Consider the following 24,279-nt stretch of genomic DNA (forward strand, 5'->3'; position numbering starts at 1 on the left):
AGAGGCCGGCCCTGAGGCCGGGATGGACGCGGAGCTGCTGGCTCTCGTGCACCCGTCTCCCGGGTTCACAGACACTCGGCGTCCAGCGAGTCATGAGCGCCGTGTGGAGAAGGGCTCTGAGAGCATGGCTGTCCCCCTGGGGATGGGCCACCAGAAGCCGTGGCACACGGTGCCCTGGGGAAGGTGCAGCCTGGGTGGGGGGCAGGTGAGGGGTGGTCAGGTGTTTCGGGGCGTCGGGCTGTGATGACCTGATGAGGCGGCCGTGATGGTAACAGCAGCACTTTGGGGCATCTACACTTCTCTGCAGTGCGTGGGGTGCTGAGAAACGCACACAGATTAATTTATTACATTTCACAACTGCCCGATCACTAGCGTCGTTTTCCAGAAGAGGAAACCGAGGCCCCGGGAGATGGGGTCCTGCAGAGTCACAGCATGAGTGGGGAGCCCAGGCCCTGTGCCATCACCCCCCGCAGCGCTTACCCACGAGGACCCGGCCGCGGTGGCTCCACATCCGTGTCCCCGGCCGGGCGCCCCCCTCGGGCCGTGTCTGGGTGGGCACTGTCGCAGCACGGCTTCTCCTCTGGGCTCCCACGAAATCCACGCTCAGCCGCGGGGCCTCAGGGTGACCAGACGTGTCTGCTGCAGTGCCCACTGAGCTGAGTCAGGGTGGGAGCCGCTGTCCTCCTTGTTCTGGGCCCACCGTGTCCCACCCAACGGACACACCCTCCTCCTGGACAAGGACATCCACTCTCATGAGATGAGCACACAGACTGTGTTCCCATTCGTATTTAGGAATTCTAGGCTATCACAGAAACGGAAAAGCCGACTGACTCTTACTGTAAATAACAGAAGATCTTATAGAAAAATAAAAGACTCGGAGGGTCTGTTGAAGGAAAGAGTTGGGGTGGGGGAGGTTGTCCCAGAGAGAGCTTACTTTGGGGAACTTGCTCACATTTTTTCTTTGAAAACTAATCAAGTTTTCTACCCCGTGCTGTCCTGTCAGATAAGAATTCAGGGAGAATCAGAGGGTCTCAAGGCATTGCAAGGGAAGGGTCCCTCACTTTGCCACTGGGTGACCTCATGACACGAACCACATGCAGCTGACGACCAGCATGGGGTTGTGTGTAAAGTCCCCACGGCAGACATGGGCTCCCTGTGACTGTGTCTCGGAGAAGTTGCTTTATTTTCTCAGAACCTCCTGACCTGCATCCTTGCGCATGGGGGTGCGATTCTCACCTGCGTTCCCTCTGGTTGGACTGATGCTGCGGGGTTTGGGGGGCCCACTCTGATTGATGGCTGGGCCCCTGGGCGCAGAGCAGGCGGACCCTGGGGGTTGGTGCATGAGCCCATCCACACCGTTGCAGCCCCTCACTGACCTCTCTCTCTCTTCTACTAAGGTTCCTCCATTGTCAGAGTCACATAGGGAGGCAGGGAGCATACCGCTTCAGAGAAAATCACCATAAAACAGAGACGCACTGAGCGGTAAGGGATGGAGCGGAGTAAGGCAGAGCGCCTGTCCTTTGTCCTGAAAGCCCTGTGGTGGCCCCCGCCCCGCAGGTGGGCAGGCAGACCTCAGCCGGGAGGGTCTCGGCCCCGCCTCAGTCAGGACCACCTGGCCATGGGTTGCTCCCAGTCCTGGTGCTTCTGAACACAGACTCCAGGCCATGTGCGCTAGACTGGCCACATCATTCCCAGGCTGCTGCCCGAGGGGCCTGGCTCCGCCGAGCCTCGGGAGTGGCACCGGGGCCCCACTGGGGCGGCTCACAATACCCAGTGCAGGAGAAAGACCCAGCTCACGGGGACAGCAAGGCGAGCCTCCTGGGGCTCGGGGGCTGATCACACCGTCGTCGCCAGGAGTTGAACTTGACTGTGGAATCGTCTCGGGGGAGACACCCGCGCTGAATCAGAGACTTTTCACGCAAGAAAGCCAACCAGTGGCGTCTCTGGCTGTAGTCCGGCCATGTCACTCGAGAATTGGTCTGCTGGTTCGTGCAGAGAAGTGCTCAGCTCCAGGACCACGAGCTCAGCGGCCCTTAGTACTAACAGCAGCAGCAGCTCAGTGACCGGCGCTTCCCACCACGGGGCGCCTATGAAGCGCTTTACCTGATTGACCTGTTTAAACCTGTGCAGAAATTTATTATCCTTGTAGAGGATGAAACTGAGACACAAAGAATTTAACTTGCCCAAGTCACACAGATCGTCAGTTTAATGGAAACCTGTTTAAAGGATAGAAGTAGAGATATTTTAATGACGGTACCAGGAAGAATTGGAATCTCATCTTAGCTAAGACTGCTGTAATAATACCATGGACTGAATTTCTTTTGGTTCTGGAGGACGGGTAAGACAAGATCAAGGTGTCTGTTGACCGTTTCTGGACAGAACTGTCTTCCTGGCGTGGAGCAGCTGCCTCCTGGCTGTGTCTTCACTTAGGGAACAGGGGAGAGAGAAGAGGTTGAGAGTGGGTAGCGGGCGACAGAGGAGGGCGCCGTGCTGTGCAGCCTTCAGGGCACCGTTCCCACCCTGAGGGCTCCTCACGACCTTGTCACCCCAAGGCCCCGTCCCTACACCATCCCCAGGGGTCAGGGCCTCGGCGTACAAACGTGGGGGCACAAACATTCCGTCCACAGCAAATCTGATTGAAAAACACAGTAGTTATTTGTGTGCAGGAAATTCAGGCCTAAATATAGAATGCCAAACTAAGGGAAATAACTAATTAGTAATCATTTCTTTAAAATTTGTAGAGTAATTTTAGATGTTCAGAATCAGAATTAGCCTGGCTTCAAGGAGAACGGAAGTATAAATAATAAATGGTGACTAGCAGCACTTGCGGTACCAAAAAAAAAGTCACAAAAGCAAATAGCACAGAGTTCCCCACATCCTTCACCCAGCAGCTCCCAACCCAGAGTCCAAGTATCAAAGTCGTCACATTTTTAATAGTTCCTGATAAATGTGTGAACCACAGGTTAGTCAATGGAAATGTTTTAAAGAGTCAAGGAGTGAAATCAGATATTGTGTATAACACATACGTGTATGAAACCTGGAAAAATGGTGTTGAGGGACCTATTCGTAAGGTAGGACTAGGCACACAGACATAGCGGCGAGACTTGTGGGCGCAGCGCGGGGAGGAGAGGGTGGGGCGAAGGGAGAGTAGCCCTGAAGCACACACATCGCCACGTGCAAGATAGCCCGCCAGCGGGGAGCTGCTGTAGGCACGGGGAGCTGGGCGCGGTGCTCTGCGCAGGGTTAGGTAGGGGCAGGACGCGGTGGAGGGACGCCCAGGAGGGCGGGGGTAGACGTGCTCCCAGGAGGGCGGGGGTAGACGTGCTCCCAGGACGGCGGGGGTAGACGTGCTCCCAGGACGGCGGGGGTAGACGTGCTCCAACAACGGGCTCACGTTGTTGTAGGGCGGAGACCAGCACAACGCCGTAAGCGGCTACACGCCAGGAAGAAAACGGGAGCCAAGAGAAGGGGTCCGGCTTCCCCGCCCAGGACAGAAGCCGCCCAGACGGGCCGCTTCCGGGGTGCCCGCCCCTCGCCTCACCTGCCCGGACCCCCCCACCCAGCAGATCAGGCCCACGGTCGTGACAGGCGGTCACAGGCGGTCTCACTCACTCAGCTGCGTCCTGCGTCCTGCCTGGGTGCCCACTGTCCACAGGACCGGGCCTTTCTCCATGCTGAGCCTTCCAGCCCCCGCTTCACGGACACCCACAGCACGCAGCCACCGAGCACTGTTCTCTGAGCTCAGAGGGGCAGGAAGCCGCGGGACGAGGCGGGAAGTGGCGGTGCTGGAGCCTGAGCCCAGGTCTGACTCCCGAACCCAAAGGCCGAGGCCCTCCCACGTCTCTCGTCAATTAAACAGTCTCTTTGGGATAAACAGCAAGCCATGAATGTTTGCTCAACCCACATCAGCACCCCGCAGGTTCTCTGAGGCAATGGAAGCTCTAAACGTGGGACTGACGTCCCTGGAGGAGGCCGAAGGACGGGGGTGTTTGAGAGGCCAGAGGGAAGAGCGCAGGAGCGGGCGAGGGGAGGTGACGGGATTAGCCAGCCTTGGCTTTTCCAGGGGTCATGTATGGATGTGAGAGCTGGACCATCAGGAAGACTGAGCACTGAAAAATTGATATTTTTAAACTGTGGTGTTGGAGAAGACTCTTGAGAGTCCCTTGGACTGCAAGGAGATCCAACCAGTCCATCCTAAAGGAAGTCAACCTTAAATATTCATTGGAAGGACTGATGCTGAAGCTGAAGCTCCAGTTCTTTGGTCACCTGATATGAAGAGCTGACTCATTGGAAAAGACCCTGATGCTGGGAAAGATTGAAGGCAGGAGGGGAAGGGGACAACAGAGGATGAGATGGTTGGATGGCATCATCGACTCAATGGACATGAGTTTGAGCAAACTTCAGGAGATGGTGAAGGACAGGGAAGCCTGGTGTGCTGCAGTCCGTGGGGTCGCAAAGGGTCAGACACGACTGAGCACGCACACACAGCACACACAGTGAGAACACAGATATCAGTGATGACCCACGACGAGCCGAGCTCATGGTGCACACGGGTGGCTTCTGGGGCCATGCTCGTAGACCGTAAGCACTCGTGTTAAAGATTAGATTAGCTCCATTTGACATGTGCAGACTCACCCAGTTTAAAAATCATTCCCAAAGTAAAATAGAAACTCCCAAGGGACTAGTGGGATGGAAATTGCCCTTTGGAAATCAGAGATCAGGGTCCTTTAGAGATTGGTGCAGTATTTATGGGAAAGGCGTCCACTTCCTGGTGTATTTTTACTTCTTGCCTTTGGGCAGTGGTGCGATGTTATCTGAACAGTGTCATTTTTTTCTTTTAATATGTGATTTTAATAGGTTTCCTACATTCCTTTGTGCTTTTTATTTGGTTTGGAGGAGTGGTAAAGAAAAAACAAATCCCTCATGGGGACGAATTTTCAATTTAATGTTGTAAATAAATGGAAAAAACATCGCAGGCTTTACAGCTGTTTCAGGAACACATCTCCCCGAATAGACTGTCCTGCAGAAGAGTCTGATTTTCTCAGATACTTCGTTTGTTAGTTCCGCGTGGAGATGGAGGTTCTAATCGGGCTCCAGGGGAGGGGGAGAGCTTCCTGCAAGCGTGAGGATGTGAGGCTGCTGGCGGCTGCAAGGTTGCATCCTCCAAGAACCTTCTAGAACTGTGTGGGGACCTGCCATCAGGTTGTTGATTTAAATAACAACATTCTACATACGCTCTGTGTCCTTCCACCTTTTAATGGGGCGGTCGGGGCAGTCGGAGCAGCGAGACTCAGCTTTGCGTAATAATCACTCTGATCCACCGTCTGTCACCCGTTTATGAGCCGGCGTCAGGCTCTCTGCCAGGCCCCTGGGGATGCTGAGATGAGGAGGATGTAGAGCTTATCGTGGGGTGTGTGGTCTTGGGGGGGGGGCATTAAGGCAAGGAAGAGAATGAAAGGGACGTGCCTGTAAGCACAGAGGCCCTTAGGGCGGCCCCTCGCCCGCTCCCAGGAAGCTGCAGGTGGCTTCCTAGAGGCCCCGGGAGGACAGGTGGGAGAGGCTGCCACGTGAGGATGCGGGCTGTGATTGGCTCAGGGTGTGCAGGGCTCGACCCCGGCCCAGGTGTCAGGGAGTCCAACGTGCTCGGCCTCGAGGGGAATTATTTTCTGTATTCATGGACTTAGGGCTACAGTCACTACCGTTTCGCATGCCCGGGTCTTAGGCGTCACAGAGCAAGAGCTCCGAGTTAAATGCTTCTTTCTCAGACAGGAACGTTTACGGTCCGAGTGGCTCGTTTTTTCACAAGGACAGAGCATCAGTCTCCTCCCCTGAACTCCAGGGGTGACCCCGAGGTTCACGGTGACCCTTGAATTTTTGTGGATGCCAGGGGCGGGGACGGGCGGGCAGCCCCTCTGTCGCTTGGAGGCTCTGTGCGGGAGCTTTCCACAGCGCCCAGAAGGCCTGTGCGATGGGACTGCCGTCTGGGGCTGCCAGCGGGGAGGAGCTGCACCCAGCCGCTCGCTGAAAGGAAAAGGCATTAGCTGGAGGTCATTTCTCTTAAATAAAAGCTTGGCTGTGGGATTAAATGCAGCTCAGGGGCGCAGGAGGGGACAGAGCCCGTGTGCTGGTCCTGGTTTGGGCTGCGGAGGGCAGGCTCAGGCAGCTGCTTATTCGGGTGCGTCCAGATTGACCGTCATCAGTGAGCTATAACACCTTTGATCACCCAGTTTCCGTGTTCCCATCAGATCCCTCCACTTCTCAGTAACTCTCAACATTTGCGATTAACAAGGCATCTGGGTGTTGTGTTTGGAGACCAGCAGCCTTTCACCGATGGTTTTAGCATCGAGGGCGAACTTGATCAGTTTTCGTGTTGGTTGAGAGGATGCTGACGTGTTCTCGAGTGAGTCTCAATCTTGGAAGAACCCACCTCAGGCTGGGCCAGTGCTTGACGTCCAGCGCCCCTCTGCGAAGGCAGACGGGAACGGCCTTGAAGCTGAAAACACCTCGGCCTGCGTGTCCGGAAGATGCTCGCATGTTGGCCGGTTCAGACGCGTTGCTTCCGGGAGACGGCCGGCATCTTTTCAGTGACTCCTTTATCCTCTGTTCTTCCCGACTGGACATTCCCACGTCCCGATGCCCACGCCTGTGTGACCCCGTCGGCAGCTGGTAGCCCCCTCCCCAGGCATGTCCCTTCCGCCCCCGCCACCCCTGACACTCAGAGTTCTCACTGAGGAGAAGAGCTCTGTGCCCTTCCCAGGGGCAGGCTGGTTCCACCCGCTCACCTCTGTTGTGCTGTTCATGGGCTGCTCCAAGTGGCTCAGTCGTAAAGAACCCGCCTGCCAGTGCAGGGCACTCTAGAGACGTGGGTTCCATCCCTGGACCGGGAAGATCCACTGGAGGAGGAGATGGCAACCACTCCAGTTTTCTGGGAAACCCCGTGGACAGAGGGGCCTGGCGGGCTACAGTCCACAGGGTCACAGAGAGTTCCAGGACTGAGCCCACACAGGTGGGGCAGTGCACCCCGCTCCGTCAGGAGCATCACCCACACTCCGCGCGGTTGTCTCTGTGAGGCCCCTCCGAACGCTTCATGCTCTGCCTAAGATGGGCTGCTTTCTCCTCACGCCCTTGACACCATCTGCCACGTGGCTGTGCGTTTATTACTACTTATGTGCTCATCTCCCCTGGCCAGACCATTAGCCCTTTGAGGTCAGAGATGGCATCTTATCTCCCATTCCCAATGTCTTGAATCTGTGCCTGAGATGTATTGAGTAAATGCTGATGGTGATGGAAGGTCCCAGTGGGCAGAGCATTGAGAAGAACGACTCTGCTCTTCTCTGGTTGTGCTGGGTCTCCGCTGTGGTGCACAGGCTTCTCTGTTGTGGCCTTAGCTGCCCTGCGGCCCAAGAGAGCTTAGTTCCCCAACCACAGCCCCTGCATTGGAAGATGGCTTCTTTATCCCTGAACCAGCAGGGAAGTCCCAGAGAGGACTCAGCGTTACACTGTGCTCCTGCATCCCAAATCTGAGCGAGTCTTGCCATCTTAGCCTTCCGTCTGAATCACACAGAAGGGATCCCATTTTAGCCTATTTCATAAAGCCACATGACTTCTGGGATCCTTCAGAGAAACATACATCCACCAAGAAGTGGTCGCATCTTCTCCAAGAGACGCGTCATTGCTTACAGCCTGACCGTGGTCCTCGTCCTGACCTCCCACAGTGGCAGAGCTAACCGCCCAGTGTCCACCGGCTGCTGGGTGCTTCCTGTGGACGGTCACTCCTGCAGGGCTCTGTGGGCAGTGACTCAGACCCAGCTTTCCACGCTGAGCACTCTGGGTGCTTGTGGGCAGCACCACGGCCAGGCTGGGGCAAGGGTCGCCAGTGTCATTTCCTTAAGGCACCGTTTGCCTCTGTTGTAAACACCCCAGTCTCCAAGCTCAGAGTGACACAGCTTCTTTCTCCTGCTCGAGACGACCTCCAGTCCCTTTATAGAATTCTTTGTAGGAGCCTCAGCCCTGCTTCCGCTTTGACTTCAGTGACTCCTGCCACAAAGAAGCATTTTTAAAGATGGGCTTTGAACGCCTGCGTCCCCAGGAAGAGGAGAAACAAATTATTTGTGGGGCCTCTTTCAAGGCCAGCCCTGTAGCATACAGGGGACGTTGACCCTGACCGAGCCGATCATTCTTGTGCCGGATTTTAATTGCTTTTAATTATAGGATTATCATTTAAGCACAAGATTAATTGCCATGAAATTATTGGGAGCAACTTGATCATCTTCTAGAAAATAAATGCCTTAGCCAAGTGAGGAGTCTCTTAGAGGCTTGAAAGTGATGTCGTTTTAATCACTTCCACTGAAACGTTCTTTTAACTCTTTAATGGGCAGAGATGTTATGAGGATCAGGATGGGAGAGGAATGTCCCTTCTGGTTCTGCACCGGAAGGTTGGGAAAATTCAGTACCCCGTACTGAGGAGTCATTTGGCTCCCCTCTGGAAATGTCCCCAAATGTGGAGACTTCTCCTCTCTTGATTCAGTGAATCTTCATGAGTGGGTGGTGGGAATGCTCCACCAAGAAGCTTGAGAAGCAGATCCTGTCTTTGGTCCAATCTTAGCCTATTCTGATGAGCCCACGTTTCCCCACGTGTGATGGACTCTGCAGCCAGTGGTGTGCGCGTGCTCCAGGCATCGGCATCGAAATGGGGCTGAGAAACCTGAGTGGGTTCAGCTCAACTTCCAGGCACCTCCCTCCGCTGTGAAAGAACACAGATTTCCTGAGAAGGCCGAGATTTGGCTCCTGGGGCTGTCCTAAAACATCCCAGTAGAATAGCGAGGGGCAGGGCCACCTGCGGGAAGCTCGCTCCCAGGCACCCGGGGACCCGCCTTCCCGAGGAGAACAGCCCCTGTAGCTGCCACCCACCCTCCTGGGTAATTAGCGCAGGGTTTGTGGTTAATTAAAGACAGTCAGGGTCCCTTTTAAAATCAAAGCAGGCCTTCTTTCCCCATAATAATGAAGCGAGAACAGATGCAAGGCAAAGTTCCTATAAAAGTTTTCGAGGCGGGCTGCTGTGGGGAAAGTCATGGAGAGGAAGTGTGGGTTTGCCAGCTTAGACCCGCTGGGCCGGGGATGTCATGGAAGGAAATGCAGGCTTTGCTCAACAGCCGGGGTGGGGTGGGGGTGGGGGGGTCGGGGGTCTCTTGTTCTGGAAAACTCGCTCACTGGCAGCTCTTCCCCTTGGGGAAGTCTCTCTGCAGCTGGGCGTCCACGGCTGGGACTAGGGCTGCAGGACACGGGGATTGTTTTGGCTGTCCTTCACATCTCATGGGTGGCCTGGGCGATCACACGCAGAGGAGCCCAGAAGCCCAGAGGGAGCATGTGCTGGTGGGTTCCTGTCAGCCCTGTGCAGCCTCACGACCTCCCACTCACACGCCACCACCCCGCCCGACCCCAGACGCCCTCTCAGCCCCCGCCCCGAGAGACAGGGACCCTTGATGACGCTCAGAACCTCAAGCTCCTGAAGGATGCCAGTTTATTTTTGAAAAAAGAAAAATTCCTTGGCATACATCAAATGAGTAACACTCCATTAAGGAAGGATACAGGAACTTATGTTTATAGGATCATAAAAGTGATGTGATACAAAGAGCTGACTCACTGGTAAAGACCCTGGTGCTGGGAAAGATTGAGGGCTGGAGGCGAAGGGGAAGACAGAGAATGGGATGGTTGGATGGCATCACTGACTCAACGGACGTGAGTGTGAGCAAGCTCAAGGAGATAGTGGAGGACTGGGAAGCCTGGTGTGCTGCGGTCCCCGGGGTTGCAAAGTATTGGATCCGACCTAGTGGCTGAACAACAGCAGGAACAAGTTCAGCCAAGTCTGAACAGCAGATGCCTTCAAGGGACGTCTTGTTTGCCGTGGTGGACGTTCCCGCTAACAGAAGTGCTTGGGTCAAAGGAGAGGAGGGCCCCCATCCACCCCCATGGCCCAGGCAGAGGCTCCGAGGAGCAGAGTTTGAAAGGCACGGCTGTGGTCCAGCCTTTTATGTTTTGTCTATAAAAACCAAGGCTTAGAGAGGGAGTGGGACTATTCGGTCGGGTTTTGGGTTGTGAAGGACAAAACTCAATTCCAACCCACTCTTAGAAAGGAGAGATTCCCCCCGAGAAATTGGGTCTCTTGCGTAGCTCGTGGGCGGGGGCGCCCTGGGGCCCCGGGGACGCCGGAGGTAGGGGCGGGCCCTGCTCACCCGTCCTTCTCCAGCTGCTGCTTTTGTCTTTTTCACGGCAAGCTAGGCTGCCTCTGCTCTGCGGGAAGCGCGGCCCACGTCTGCCTCTGACAGCTCCGTCTCTCCTGCAGCGTCAGGTGTGAATCCGTGGCCCCAGGGAAGGCTGTGTTGGCTCGTGTTGGGTTAAGCGCCCCCTCTGCGCCCTGGACCCTGGCTGCCGGGCGGGGCTTATCGGAGGGCAGTCGATGTGTGCGGGAACAGGGCTGATGCTGAGCAAACAGAACGCCACACTTCATCAGCCAGGGTCGTGCAGAAAGGTGGTCAGGGGTGGGATGGGGGTGAGAACAGGGTCTTCGGCTTTGAGGCCTTTTCCTTTGACCTTGTTGCCTGTGTGTGAAATCACTGAAGAGCAGAGACGATGTCTAGGGTTCGGTTTGAAACTTGTTCATGACTCACAAGTCCCTTTGGAACAGATGAACGTATTCCCAGCCTGGCTGGTCTCCAGGGACAGGCAAGGATAAAGAAAAAGTCTGGACTCAGCCGTGTTTGTCCAACCCCGCCAGCCCAGACGTTATTCACCCCTTTTATCCGGAAGCCGTAGAGCAGCGCTCCGGGCGGTGTGTCCGCAGTCCTGATGGACAGGAGATCCTGTGACGCTGGTACCCTCTGAATCGGCCCCCTCAGGATGTAGGACGAGTGGCCCAGGAAGCATAGAGACCTGTGCTTGGGGCTGGAGACCCAGATGGAGCTCCCTCGCCCGCACTGTGGGCTGCTTGGCAGCACGGTCTGGAGGCCGAGCGGCTCTCTGGGTCCTGGCAGCTCTGCCCCTCTCACCCCCACGGCTTTGCTTTCAGGAAGAGTTCCAGCTGCGAGAGCGAACAGCTGGGGACGCGCTAACAATGCCTCCGAGTCTTAGCTTCTCTCTGAGAAATACCAAGCTACCTGGCTTCCCTCCAGCCGAGGAAAGAAAAACAAGGTACATTTTCCCTGCGAGTCAGCCCATCAGGCTCCCCCCACGGTCAGGAAAATAACATGTCTCCTGCTTGGTATGTAAACCGTGGCAACTTCCCTCGGGCAGCAGGTGCCCTCACCTGGCCCTCTCCGAGCCCTTAGACCCCAGATGCCCACCTCCTAGAGCCCCGTGGGGCGCAGACCCTTCCCGCCTGCATCTCTGGACTGAGGGCGCTGCCTCTCTGGCCTCCCTCCCATTTAACCTCCGCCTACCTCACTGCTGTGCCAAGATGGTGGTGGTAGAGGCGCCATGGCTCAGGGGTGTATGAAGAGCTTGGTTATTTTGCCGGATTAAAAGTTTTTCATCCAAGATCCTTGGCCCCTAGTCTTGCCTTTTTTTCGGAATTAATTTAGCCTCAAGTAGGCTCGATGCATGTGGTCGCCTTGGGAAGTTCCAAAGTGTTGACAGATGGGCTCAGTTGGAGAATGATCCCAAAGGTAGTGAGAGCATCGAGGTTTGTTTTTTCAACTGTGGCAGAGACGACCAGAGGGTCTGACAGCTGAAAAGCTCATACCCCTGACCTGGGCAGTCTAGCTAATGTTTATCTTCAGCTTCATATTCTCAGATTAAAGACCGTGGTGGTAACACAGATGGAAGGGCCTTGGGGAGATGGCTTGTTACTAAGGCCTTTGTCTCCTAAGGCTCTTGTGTTCCAGAAACAAATAGTGATCCGAGCCCCCCAGTAGCCCCTGAGGGACACGTCCCTGAGAGCATCATTTTGAGACCATTTCTGGGGACCAGGAGTGTGTGGGTGCATCGCTGATCCCTCTGGTGATGGGACCACCCTGTGGACGGCAGGGCCCTCTCCTGCTGGCACGTGCAGGACCGTTGCTGGCCAAGCAGGCGTCATGGGTGATGCTCAGCATTGAATTCCTGCTCGGGGAGCCCTGCAAAGGCCTCCTGAACACAGGGCTTCCCCGGACGAGCCAGCAAGAGCAAATCCTGCTCAAAGCCTTGGGTAAAGGTGACGGCGAGGAGGCTGGTTTCACTGGGCCTGGTCTCTCGAGGGTTCAGCTGCTTCCGGGTGAAGAGAGAGAGGAGCAGTAAACACCTCCATCTCTGCCGCACTGATGTGGCTGCTTATGGTTTTATTAGCAGCTGCCTGGGAGCCAGGCCCGACTTAATTTAATTTAATCTCCTTGGTTATTTTCAGCTCAGCTCAGTCTATTTTCAGCCCAGATGGAGGGGAAGTCATCAGATGGAGGGGGTGGCTGGGGAAGGCGCGGGGGGCTGCCTTCCATGCCCCCCAACCCAGTGACTCAGGCTTGACCCCTCCTTTCGAGGAGCCGGGTCCCCAGACCAAGTTCTGGCTCTCATCGAGTTCCTCTCTGGGCCATCACCTTGTTGCTCTGAGTAACCGTGAACACGGAGAATAAGAAGGGACGGAAGTTTACCCGGTGAACAGGAAAAGGGCAGCTGAAGAGGACTCGCCCTCAGTCAGGACACCGTGCCCCTAGATGCCCAAGGCTGTGTCACAACAGGTTAAGTGCAGGCATGGGCTCCTCTGGCAGCCCAGTGGTTACGACTCTGGGCTCCCAGTGCAGGGGGCTCGGGTTCAATCCCTGGTCAGGGAACTAGATGCCACATGGCAAAAAAAAAAAAAAAAAGTACAGGCTTTTTGCAAGAATTAGCAGAGTTGAATATGACAAGAGAAACGGCCTCTGATCAACAGAGCAGAAGCCACGTGACTGAATGGAGAAAAGATGGCTCATTTCAGAATGTTGTTCAGAGAGTTGTCTAAACATTTGGAAGAAAAAAATAAGGAAAACTCACACTGTACACCAAAATAAATTTCCAATGGATTTAAAAGTTAAATGTATTAAAAAAAAAAAAAAAGAATAATTGAAGAAAACTTAAGTGAATATTTGGCTAATCTCGGGAAAGGCAAGGATTTTCTGAATGTAAAAGAAATAGAAGAAGTAAAAAAGGAAATGCTTGACAGACTTAGCTGTATAAAGACTTGAGCTGCTGTGTTGCTGGAAGCATGGGGAGTGAAATCTAAATGAAGTTTGCAGCATACGAGACAAAGGGCCTTTGTCATTCCTTTACATCTAAAGAGGGAGAAGGCAATGGCACACCACTCCAGCACTCTTGCCTGGCAAATTCCATGGTTGGAGGAGCCTGGTAGGATGCAGTCCATGGTGTCGCTAAGAGTCAGACACGACTGAGCGACTTCACTTTCACTTTCATGCATTGGAGGAGGAAATGACAACCCACTCCAGTGTTCTTGCCTGGAGAATCCCAGGGACGGGGGAGCCTGGTGGGCTGCCCTCTGTGAGGTCGCACAGAGTCGGACACGACTGAAGCGACTTAGCAGTAGCAGCAGTACATCTAAAGAGCTCTTGTGACCTGGTAGGAAAATGCTTTACCACCCTATAGGGAACTTGGACAAGGACGAAATCAAAGAAAAAGAAACACTGACATAGCAGGGGGGAAATAGTTAAGCCTCAAAAATAATCAAGGAAGCCACAAATACAAGGTTATTTTTAAGTTTTATCCCCACACCCTTCATAAAACTTTGATATGACTTCTGGGGGAGTTATTTGGCAATGCACATCAGAGTCATGAATGATTTTACCCGCTCCGGTCCACTTCTAATAATAATGTGTATCCTGAGGCAAAACAGAATTTCAGATGGATGTTGACACGGGAAGATGACCCGTTGCCATGTGATTACACAAAGGGGAAGAATTTTAATCTACATAGATGGCTGAGACAGGGAATGGATAAAATAGATCATGAGATAGATAAAAAATGGGACGAGAGCCTTTCAAAATGCTTTCAAAACATACCTTGTTGTGTCATAAAGGCGGGTTCCTACGCTGTGTTCTTAGGGAGTTCCCTGGCCGTCCCGCGGGTAGGACTCCGTGCTTTCTCTGCCAAGGGCCCAGGTTCAATCCCTGGTCAGGGAACTAAGATCCTATAAGCCGTGTGGTGTGGCCAAAAGAAATTTAAAAACCGGAACAAAACCAACAAAAAGCTCCTCTGTTCCTAGACATGGGCTCTATAAGTGCTGGGGACCAGCCCCGGCTGATCCAGGGTATTCGAAGGAGAGACGGCCTAGGCGACTATTTATATGCTAATTAGAGATATAGAGAACAATAGAATGAGGATAGCTCAGTAGGAAAATTCAGTGGAGAAAAGAAGCTGAGTAGCTTGGTTTACGCGGGAGACCAATAAAACTTCAAGACAAGAAGTTTGCACCACTTACGTAGGCCGCAGGCGCCCTCTCGAATAGCGGAAGGTGTCTCACCCTAGACTCCTTCTCGAGTGGGTCTTAGAAGCCCAGGCATGGTTAGTAAGCGTGGTGGGTTCCGCGCTCCAGATGGAGACTCAGCTGGAAGTTAAAAGGAAGAATGACATGGGGAGACCAAGCGCTGGTAAACAAGGCCCATAGCTTTATTTTTAACAGGGGCTTTTATACCCTAAGTTACACATAGAGGATAATAGGGGATGCAAAGTCAGCAGTCTTTGATTCTTATCAAAAACCAAGGTTCCTTTCCTGCAAATGTATCGTATACAAATGGTTTAGGTGATTTACATCATCTTCTGGCCAGAAGGCCTACTAACATTTTATGACTCTTGACAAGGACTTATCAACAAAGACTTACTTTCTCTAAGAGTAATTATTTCAAGGTTTGGCACCATCTTCCAAAGATAAAATTGCATTCCTATAGGGCGGATGTGTAATGGGTTTACAACAAAGAAAGAATTTATTACCTTAAGGGTCTAAAGTTACTAACACCAAGGCCACTACTTATTTTTTCTACATACCCACTATTAATTGATACATATTCAAGGATACAATTCAGGGGATGTGAAAACTTGGCAACAAGCATTGACTCATCAATGAAATCCTTTACTAGTTTATTCTGACAGTTTTTAACTCTTTGAGAGGCTCTAAGCTATTTGAATATCTTAAGCTTCCCATGCCTCTCGAGGCTGGGAGACTGTAAACAATCGTATGCATAGCTGCAGGAGTCCGGGTAAACTTGTCAGGCGAGTTAGAGAGCCATCAGAGGGGTTTGGATTTAAACACTCCTAATTGCCCAGGAACTTTATTAATTGGAGCTGTAAGTTAACTCTTTGACACAGAGAGAGAGAGAGATGGTGGTAGGGGACAGCCCCCAGTAAAGTCAGAGGTGAGAGCACAAAGCAATAAAGTAGGCAGACTCTGGTTTTTTGGGGGAAAATGCTCGAGAATATCCGGGGGACTCCTGAGGCTCGATCCCGCCTTTGCGTATGCCGAGCCTCCTTCCTCATGACCTTTGTCACGAGTGGAATGCCTCACCGGCTCCCCGCATATAAGAATAAATGTTTTGGTGCAGATAAGCACAGAGCAAAGAGCCCGGTGGTAAGAGCAGTTCTCTTACAGCAGGAGCTTAGGTGGTTTTCCTTTTCTTCTTAATGCTTTTATGTGTTTTAGTTTTTGAATGACGAGTATATCCATTCCTCTCATAATAAGAAAAAGAAGTCTTTCTTAAGAGTTTCTTGTTGTTTATACAGAATCATCTGGGCTCCCATAACCTGGAAAATATCATTTCTCCAACAACCAGATTCCATTTCCTCTTGCAACTTTAAGGTCATAGAAGTTTAATAAAAATTGTTATTTTCCACTAACTGGAAGAGAAAAAGTAGTGAAACATTTATGATTCTTGTTCAAGGACCAAAAGTTGCTTTTTCTCATCTCAGACCAAATTCTCGTAAGTTCTCTTTCATTCGTTCATGGGATTTTGGTGGTAGAGTTGCTGACTCGGGTTTTTTCTGGTCTGTGGATGGCACTGGATTTCCTGGGACAGAAATTACATTCTTATCATCAAAGCATTGGCCTTGCCAGTGAGACAGAGCATTAAGTGAATCAGCCCCAGCTCTGGAGTGGGGCGGGGGGGGCTGAGCAGGTGGACGTTCCTCTTGCTTACATTCCTCACCTGTGTCTTTGGCCATAAAGGAAGCAAAGATGATGAAATGTATGGGCCGCATATTCTTAACATGTGCATGTGACTAAGTGGCTTCAGTTGTGTCCGACTCTTTGCAACTCCATGGATGGTAGCCCACCAGGATCCTCTGTCCATAGGATTCTGAGGCAAGAATACTGGAGTGGGTTGCCATTTCCTCCTCCAAGAGATCTTTCCAACCCAGAGATCAAACCCAGGTATCCTGTGGCTCCTGCCTTGCAGGCGGGTTCTTTTACCACTGAGCCACAGGACATGGAGCAGATCAAATCCAGAATTCTGGAGGTTTCAATACAGACAGTACAAGCAGACAACACGTGCAATCAGATCAGATGGAGCAGAGAGACAGCGCCAGGGGCCCAGGCTGTTCTCCGAGTCCTGGTCCATCGTTACTCAGTCAAAATCGCTCCTGTGGCCAATGCCGCCTTGCATTTTATTCCCGAAATCCAGAGGAGTTCCGTATGGGACTTCCCTTCCCCAAGTGAGAGGGGTCCTTTCCGGCTTGTTTCCCCTGAAAGCTGGGGCCGCGTCGTGTCCTTTAAACCTCTGTGGGCCCAGTGACCCTTCCTTCTGAGCAGTTAACATTTTCCAAAACATACCGCCTGCTCTGGACCCGACTTTATTCTCCACTGAGAATGCCTGTGAGGCTTTTCCTTGTCCGAGAGTCCCTCCGAATGGACGCTTTATGAACTGCAGCTGGAGACACGGCGTTCACCACCTCTCCAGTCAGCTGTAGCGTCTCAGCCCAGAGAATCTCTGGATCTCTCATAGGTCTGGACCAGGTGCGGGGAGACGCCCACCAGGTGGGGCCTGGAGCTGCCCCTGCTCTCAAGTTGCTCTGAGTCTCTAGACTTGAAGCTCCAGTGGGCCAGGCAAGCGCGGAGGGGAGGTTGGAGACAATGGGTCTGGCACCAAGGTCCAGGCTGAAGCCCCGGGAGGGCTGGGGAAGGGGCAGGTCCCTGCTGGCCAAGGACGGGACAGGGTGCCAGATAGGTGGAGGGGCGTGGAGGTTCAGGGGTCAGGACGCGGCTCCCAAGCTTGTGTCATGAGCTGCATTCGGCAGCAGGGATTCAGTCATCAGCATCAGAGCGGGGGCTCCCCGGTGGGGGCTGAGCATCGGGACCAGGCAAGTACCGAGCACGCTGTGTAGGGTGCGGTTAACTGTTTGACACGTTCAGTAATCAGCCCATCGGGGCCAGGCCGCATCCCTGGGTGCGTGTGGAACCGGGCGTGGAGCATCCCCAGAACGAGACAGAACGTTTCAGTAGCAGAGCACACAGGCTGTTGCCCTCGTTTCTAGGTTGGGCGCCTCCAAGACATAATGTCACTCAAGCCTCAGAAATTCTCTCTGTTCTAAAGTCACAGTGATGTGACTTAGCGTCTCCTCGATCACCTACTGGTGACCAGGCCTGTGAGCCCCCATCCTCGGCTCCCCACCACCTCTGGCTCCATCGCTCCTTCCGCCAGATCGAGCCTGTCCCCTTGGGGTACCCACATGCTCATGGAGAACTGGGGGCCCAGTGGGCAGCCCTCCCCTCAAAGGCCTCCCATCTAGGAGCTGCCCTGGCCAGTCCTCACTGCCTATCGAGGGGGCCGCCCTAGACCCCTGCCCACCTGCAGGGGGATGCTCCCTCCTGTGTAGACACTGGTCCTGAAGGGCGTGGAGAAAGGAGGGTCCCTCCATCCTTGAGAGCCAGGCGCTGAAGGCACACAGCCCGGGGCCTGTAGGTGCCCAAAGGTTGTCATAGAAACCGTAGGCCAGTGCTCCAGGAGCTCATGGCTTAAAAGAGGAGGAGGACTCTGCCCAGAGCGCCCTCAGGGGCCCTGTCGCCCGGCAGTGTGGACACCTGTGGGCGCTGGGAGGGGACCCGGGCGCTTTGCCCTCTGTGCCCGGCCCTGGTGCCAGTCAAGGCAGCCCGGGCCCTGCCTACCAGGTGACCTGAGCCGCCCGCCGGCCTGGGACCTGGCTGGTTCTGACCTTTCCCGGGCCCGAGCTTGCCCGTCGACCCCTCCCGCGACCCCCATGCTGGCCAGGGCTCGTCTCTCTGATGGCTGGAGAGGCTTGACTCAGAACCGCCCCACCCCGGGCGCCGCGCCCACTGCTAGACAGCTTGGCCGCCCCCTCAGCGTCTCGTGCCAGGGATGCTGGGTGAACCCTCCTGTTCCGGAAGCAGCCCGCGTCCCCCACCGGCTGCGTTTGCGGGAGTCCTGGCTCCTGGAGCCAAACCCCCTCCCCCAAGACGCGGCTCCTCCTCTCGCAGCATCGTCAGAGGAGCTAAAGGCGTGGCGGGGACAGGCCTCAGGGACATGGCGTCCTCCTGGCCCGCGCGGGGAGGCCCATTTGGGGCAGTGAGGGCCGAGCCCCGGGGGCTCTGAGAGTCATCTTGTTTGACCCAAGGGTCTTGGCCGACGTGCTGAAGGGACGAATCCAGAGGAGGGCGGACGTTCCCGGTTAACACCAGGTGGACCCTCAGTCCCGTCACCAGTGTCCTGATGAGAGAGGTGTGGTGGGGGCTCTGACACACAGGAGGGGCGGCCTGGGGGCTGAGCAGAGGCCGGAGCGACGTGGCCGCCAGCCTGGTGAGGCTGCGAGACGCAGGGGCAGCTTCTTCCCTGGAGCCTCCGGCCAGAACGTGGTCCTGCCAGCACCTTGAGTTTGTTGTTTTTTTTTTTCCAATTTTAGTTTTATTTCTTTAACACTAAAACCGTTCTGTATTGAGGTTTGGCCGATTAACAATGTGATGCTTCAGATGCACAGTGCAGGGACTCAGCCATCCATATATATGTGTCCATTCTCCCCCAAACTCCCTCCCATCCAGGCTGGCACACAGCGTGGAGCAGAGTTCCCTCTGCTGTACAGCAGGTTTCCAACACCTTGGTTTTATCCCGGTGATTCTGACATTGGCCTCCAGACCTGTGGGAATAAATCTCTGTTATTTTAAGCCACCGAGTTTGTAGTCACGTGTCCCAGCAGCCACGGGAAGCTGATCCTGCTGGACAAGGATGCCTGCGTCCTGATGGTGGGAGCAGGGAAAGCTGGAGGTCATCCCTGCCCTCCTCCAAGGCAGGACGTTCTTCCCCGCACCCCACTCACTGTGGGGGCGGGCGGGGTTGGAGGAGCCTGCCTCGCCACCAGACCTCAACATCTTATGGACCAAAGCTCCCCTCTCACTCCATTCACTGTGCTTCTCCAGCATGAGACTAGTGGGTGCTTATTGGGCAAATAAAGAAAATAAAATGAAAATACAGCCCACCCACCAGGCTCTCGTGGTGCACACAAGGGATCTTTCAGAGGTTATCGGCGGGGCGGGGCAGGGGGGACCGAACCGGTTTGGACGCACATCATGCTATTTTGTCGAATGTCATTTACCCTCATTCCAGGATTTGTTTTTGTGATCTTAAAAAAATCCCTGCCTTCGAGCACAATTACCCCGCTCGCGGTACACCCACGGCAGCTGTCTCTTCTCCCTGTGTTTTCCCGGCGCCGTTTGTCTTAGAATTAGCGTCGCACACAAAGCATCGCTCCTGCGCGTGCGTAGGCACAGCGCCCGTGGCCTCCTGGGCCAGGAGCACCGGATGCTCTCGGGCCCGAGTCTCGGTGACATGTCGTCTCATGGGGTCCAGGCACCAGCCTGTCGCTTCTTAGGCTGATGTCAGCTGGTCCCTGAGGCCCTGCCGTAGAGATTACTTGGCAACCAGAACACCCCAACCACTGAATGATTTTAGAATCGCACCCCTGAGAATGAAGGCTGAGTGCTGAATAACTGATGCTTTTGAACTGTGGTGTTGGAGAAGACTCTTGAGAGTCCCTTGGACTGCAAGGAGATCCAACCAGTCCATCCTAAAGGAGACCAGTCCTGGGTGTTCATTGGAGAGACTGATGTTGAAGCTGAAACTCCAATACTTTGGCCACCTGATGTGAAGAGCTGACTCGTTTGAAAGACCCTGATGCTGGGAAAGATTGAGGGCAGGAGGAGAAGGGGAAGACAGGATGAGATGGTTGGATGGCATCACCGACTCAATGGATATGGGTTTGGGTGGACTCTGGGGGAGTTGGTGATGGACAGGGAGGCCTGGCATGCTGCAGTCCATGGGGTCATAAAGAGTCGGACACGACTGAGCGACTAAGCTGAACTGGACTGAACTGACCACCACACTCACACCTCTCAGTCGGGTGGAGTGAGCCCTTCGGCCCCTCCCGTTCTCCAAGGGAGAGCTTCATTTTTCAGCCCAAATTTGTCATCTCTTGTGATACTCAGGTTGCTTTTTTAGGGGAGTAGACCTTCTGTGTTGTGCTTAAAAACCTGGGTCACACTTCTCCAGTGGTCAGGGCCCCTGGAACCTCCTGTCTCAGTGAAGACCGTGGAGCTTGGGCGGTGGGATGAGGCTGGGACTCTGCAACCAGGGTGTCATGCGTGCTCATGTCCTGCTGTCTTTTCTTCTCTGCTGCTTCCAAGCCGCCAACAGCAGAAGGCACTGTGTCTACCTGACTACATTTCCTTCTCCAGCCCTTCCGTGCCGCAGGAAATGTGCCTCTGCTGGCTGATCTAGAGGAAGCAGCAGTGGCTCATGAACTGCTGTTCCCAGCACTTGGGGTAACAGGACGGAGGTCTGTCTGGGAAGCGGGTCATGGGGCAGCCGAGCCGGGCACCTGCTTCTGTCCTGTCTGCTCTTGGCTGCATGAGGTTAGGTACTGTTTTACGGGAAAGTCGCTGGAGGGAGTCAGTGGTGTGTGAGGAGCACACGGCTGGCTGCTCTGTGGCTGGTCACCCTGGGCCAGCCTTCTGCCCCTCGGACGCTAGAGCAGGTCACCCTGGGCCGGCCTTCCGCCCCTCGGACGCTAGAGCAGGTCACCCTGGGCCGGCCTTCCGCCCCTCGGACGCTAGAGCAGGTCACCCTGGGCCGGTCACCCTGGGCCGGCCTTCCGCCCCTCAGACGCTAGAGCAGGTCACCCTGGGCCGGCCTTCCGCCCCTCGGATGCTAGAGCAGGTCACCCTGGGCTGGCCCACCACCCCTCGGACACTGGAGCAGGTCACCCTGGGTCATCCTGCCACCCCTCGGACACTGGAGCAGGTCACCCTGGGTCATCCTGCCACCCCTCGGACACTGGAGCAGGTCACCCTGGGTCATCCCGCCGCCCCTCGGACACTAGAGCAGGTCACCCTGGGCCGGCCCACTGCCCCTCGGACACTGGAGCAGGTCACCCTGGGTCATCTCGCCACCCCTCAGACACTGGAGCAGGTTACTAGAACATGGCCACACTGTCACCTTCCCGTGCTAAGGCTTCCGGGCAAGGATGGTGCCAGCCCTTGGTGGGTCTCCAGGCGCCCGAGCAGCGCTCGTCTCTGACCTCTGCCCTTAGGGCTCCACCTGAACACCCAGTGTGTTTAGCCCCTTTCACCTGTCCCCCGCCCCCACCGCCCACCACCAACACTGGCACCGTCTTCTGAAATTCTTCTAAATTCCTCCTTTGACAATCACACTAAGCTGACAGTCTGTTGATGGCTGGAGCAGTGGATCTTGCCAGCTTCCCCAGAGAACCACCTGGAAGCCCCCTGCCTCCACCCAGTTCTGACTCGGTTGGTGAAGCTGAGGCTGCCGTCCAGGGGCCACGCTGTGAGAGCCGCTGGGCTGAGAGTCTGGGCCCAGGGAGATGTGTTCCCGTGGTGTCCAGCTGACTGGGGGCCCCAGAGCTTTTAGCTGCGCTGGGGGGTAGAGTGAGGAAGGCCCCTGGCTGCGGTCCCTTCTCGTCAGACCGACGGGTGATTGACAGGTGTTGGCATCAGCCCTCCCGCACAGGAGCCTCCAGCAGCTGCTCCGCGGAGCTGCCCCTCTGCAGGCAACATGGCCTTGTCTCCACTTTAGTTTCCATTTGCTTCTCCATCTCGAATGGGCACTGGGGCCACCCAGGGTCTTGGGAAAGGCTCCTGAGTCTTCCCCCTGGGTCAGCCCCCCTCCCGTGCAATCCTCATGCACAGCGGGCTAGAAGCCACCAGCTCTACAAAGGAAAGAGACGACCTCTTGTAGGGGTTCCAGTGGCGCCGTGTGCGGGCTAGCCTGCTGGCTGCTTAGGCGGGAGGCGGACCAGCTCTCCTGGCTGGGGTGGTGGTGGGGAGGGTGTTAGGATGCAGGTTCTGCTTCCCCAGGTTTGGGCAGCAGCCCCGGTGCCACCGATGCTGCCGGACCGGGCCAGTGCTGAGTCTCCAGGCTTGGCCGCTGGGTCCCCCAGGCCCACTGCCTGTGGTGGGCAGTGGCAGCAGGCAGCTTCTCTCGTGGTGAGGGTCAGAGCCACAGCCCCCGCTTCAACACCGTCGTGATGCCTCTCGATCGGCCGGATCCTGATGCAGGACGCTCAGCAGTGTAGGTCTGTCCTCCTTTTGTAACCTGGGATCTTTCTTCTTCTCTCTTCACAGTACGAGACGCGAAAAACCTAATCCCTATGGATCCAAATGGGCTTTCAGATCCTTACGTGAAGCTGAAGCTTATTCCTGACCCCAAGAACGAGAGCAAACAGAAAACCAAGACCATCCGCTCGACGCTGAACCCCCGGTGGGACGAGTCCTTCACGTTGTGAGCTGAACCCCCTCCTCCTCCATGTTCTGAGCAGCGATGAGCTGGGCTTGTCATAAACGTCTTTAGACATCGATTCATCCCTAGGCTCTCCTCCCACAGCTGCTAGAGACGGATAGAAACTGGTCGCTGGATAGAAACTCAGTTTACCAAGACTTATACACGATACCCCAAGTGACCATCAGTAACTCCTGTATAAAAAATTCTCTCACATTTCAGATGTAGAATCAAGTCCTCCCTCTTGGCGGACTTCGGTTTTTTGAGGGGGGGCGGTTAGAGGAGGCTGTAGGTAAGAGGTAGGTAAGGCTGTAGGTAAGAGTTTAAACAATAGTTTTTAAAACATGGAATAAGTGCGTAACCATCGAAGCCGATGTTGCCACTGAAATGGGAAGGTTATCTTTCCATCTAAGCAGGGAAGACTTTCTGGGGAAGGCGACATTTAATGTGGGCCTGAAAGGAGTGAAAAGATTTTGGAGACAGAGATGGGAGAGGGGAAAGAAGGGAGGAAAGGTTGGGGAGTGGAGGCCTGAGTAAGTCAAGAGCAAGAAAGCTCTGAGCACAGCTGAGCATAAGCAAGGGGCCCTCTCTGCGAATGAGAATGCAGGAAGCAGCTTGTCTGTCACACCCAGACGTAGCTGTCTAGGGTATACACCAGAGGCTATCCGGCCTTGCTCTGGGAAGGGCTGGACAGTAAATGGTTTAGGCCTTATGGGTCATCCAGTCTCTGTTGCAGGTACTGTTCTAGATTCAGAGCTGCCATAGCCAAATGTGTCCAGACAAACAGCCATGACTGTTTCAATAAAACTTTATTTACACACACAAGCAGTGGGCCTGACTTGCCCATGGCTCATGGTTTGCTAACCTCTTGTCTAGAGCTTTGGTTACCGAAGGGCTGGCACTTTGTTGATGATGGAGAACCACAGGAAGAGAATTGAATATACTATTTTTTTAATCTCAAGTTCAGATCTCGAGCATGTGGTATCATCCCTTAAACCACAGTAAAGATAACCCTGTATCTGTGTATGTGTTCTTTGGTAGCAAATTAAAACCTTCTGATAAAGACCGGCGACTGTCCGTGGAAATCTGGGACTGGGATCGAACCACACGGAACGACTTCATGGGGTCCCTTTCCTTTGGGGTCTCGGAGCTGATGAAGATGCCGGCCAGCGGATGGTGAGGAGGAAGGCTGAGTGTGTCTGTGTGAGCCAAAAGTGAATTGTCTGAAAACATTAGCACTTTCAGAGATTCAGGAGATGAGCTGGCTTAAGTCCAGAGTGACCACTGCGTGTGAAGTTTCCTGGGTCCTGGCTCCCCAGTGAATGCATTTCAGAACCAGCTGGACTGGAGCCTGGGGGTAGGGGGACTTGTTGAACCCAGTGGTGCCAGCATGGTCTCACCCTCCTCTGCCCCGTGTCTCTGAAGGTACAAGCTGCTGAACCAAGAGGAGGGCGAGTACTACAACGTGCCGATCCCCGAAGGCGACGAGGAAGGCAACGTGGAGCTCAGGCAGAAATTCGAGGTGAGACCAGCAGCA

The 24,279-nt window shown here is 54.5% G+C and overlaps 1 protein-coding gene across 3 annotated transcripts in view; it reads left to right on the plus strand.

The window, feature by feature from the left end:
- The window catches only part of PRKCA (protein kinase C alpha), a 302,229-nt gene that overhangs the window by 217,976 nt on the left and 59,974 nt on the right, over positions 1 to 24,279 (plus strand). For all 3 annotated transcript variants that reach the window (XM_061393059.1, XM_061393060.1, XM_061393061.1), the window contains exons 6-8: positions 22,589 to 22,745; positions 23,784 to 23,918; positions 24,168 to 24,264. In XM_061393059.1, the coding sequence (XP_061249043.1) occupies positions 22,589 to 22,745; positions 23,784 to 23,918; positions 24,168 to 24,264 (389 nt within the window). The remainder of the gene's footprint in view (positions 1 to 22,588; positions 22,746 to 23,783; positions 23,919 to 24,167; positions 24,265 to 24,279) is intronic.

This window comes from Bos javanicus, chromosome 19, assembly GCF_032452875.1.
Source record: "Bos javanicus breed banteng chromosome 19, ARS-OSU_banteng_1.0, whole genome shotgun sequence".
NCBI lineage: Eukaryota > Metazoa > Chordata > Mammalia > Artiodactyla > Bovidae > Bos > Bos javanicus.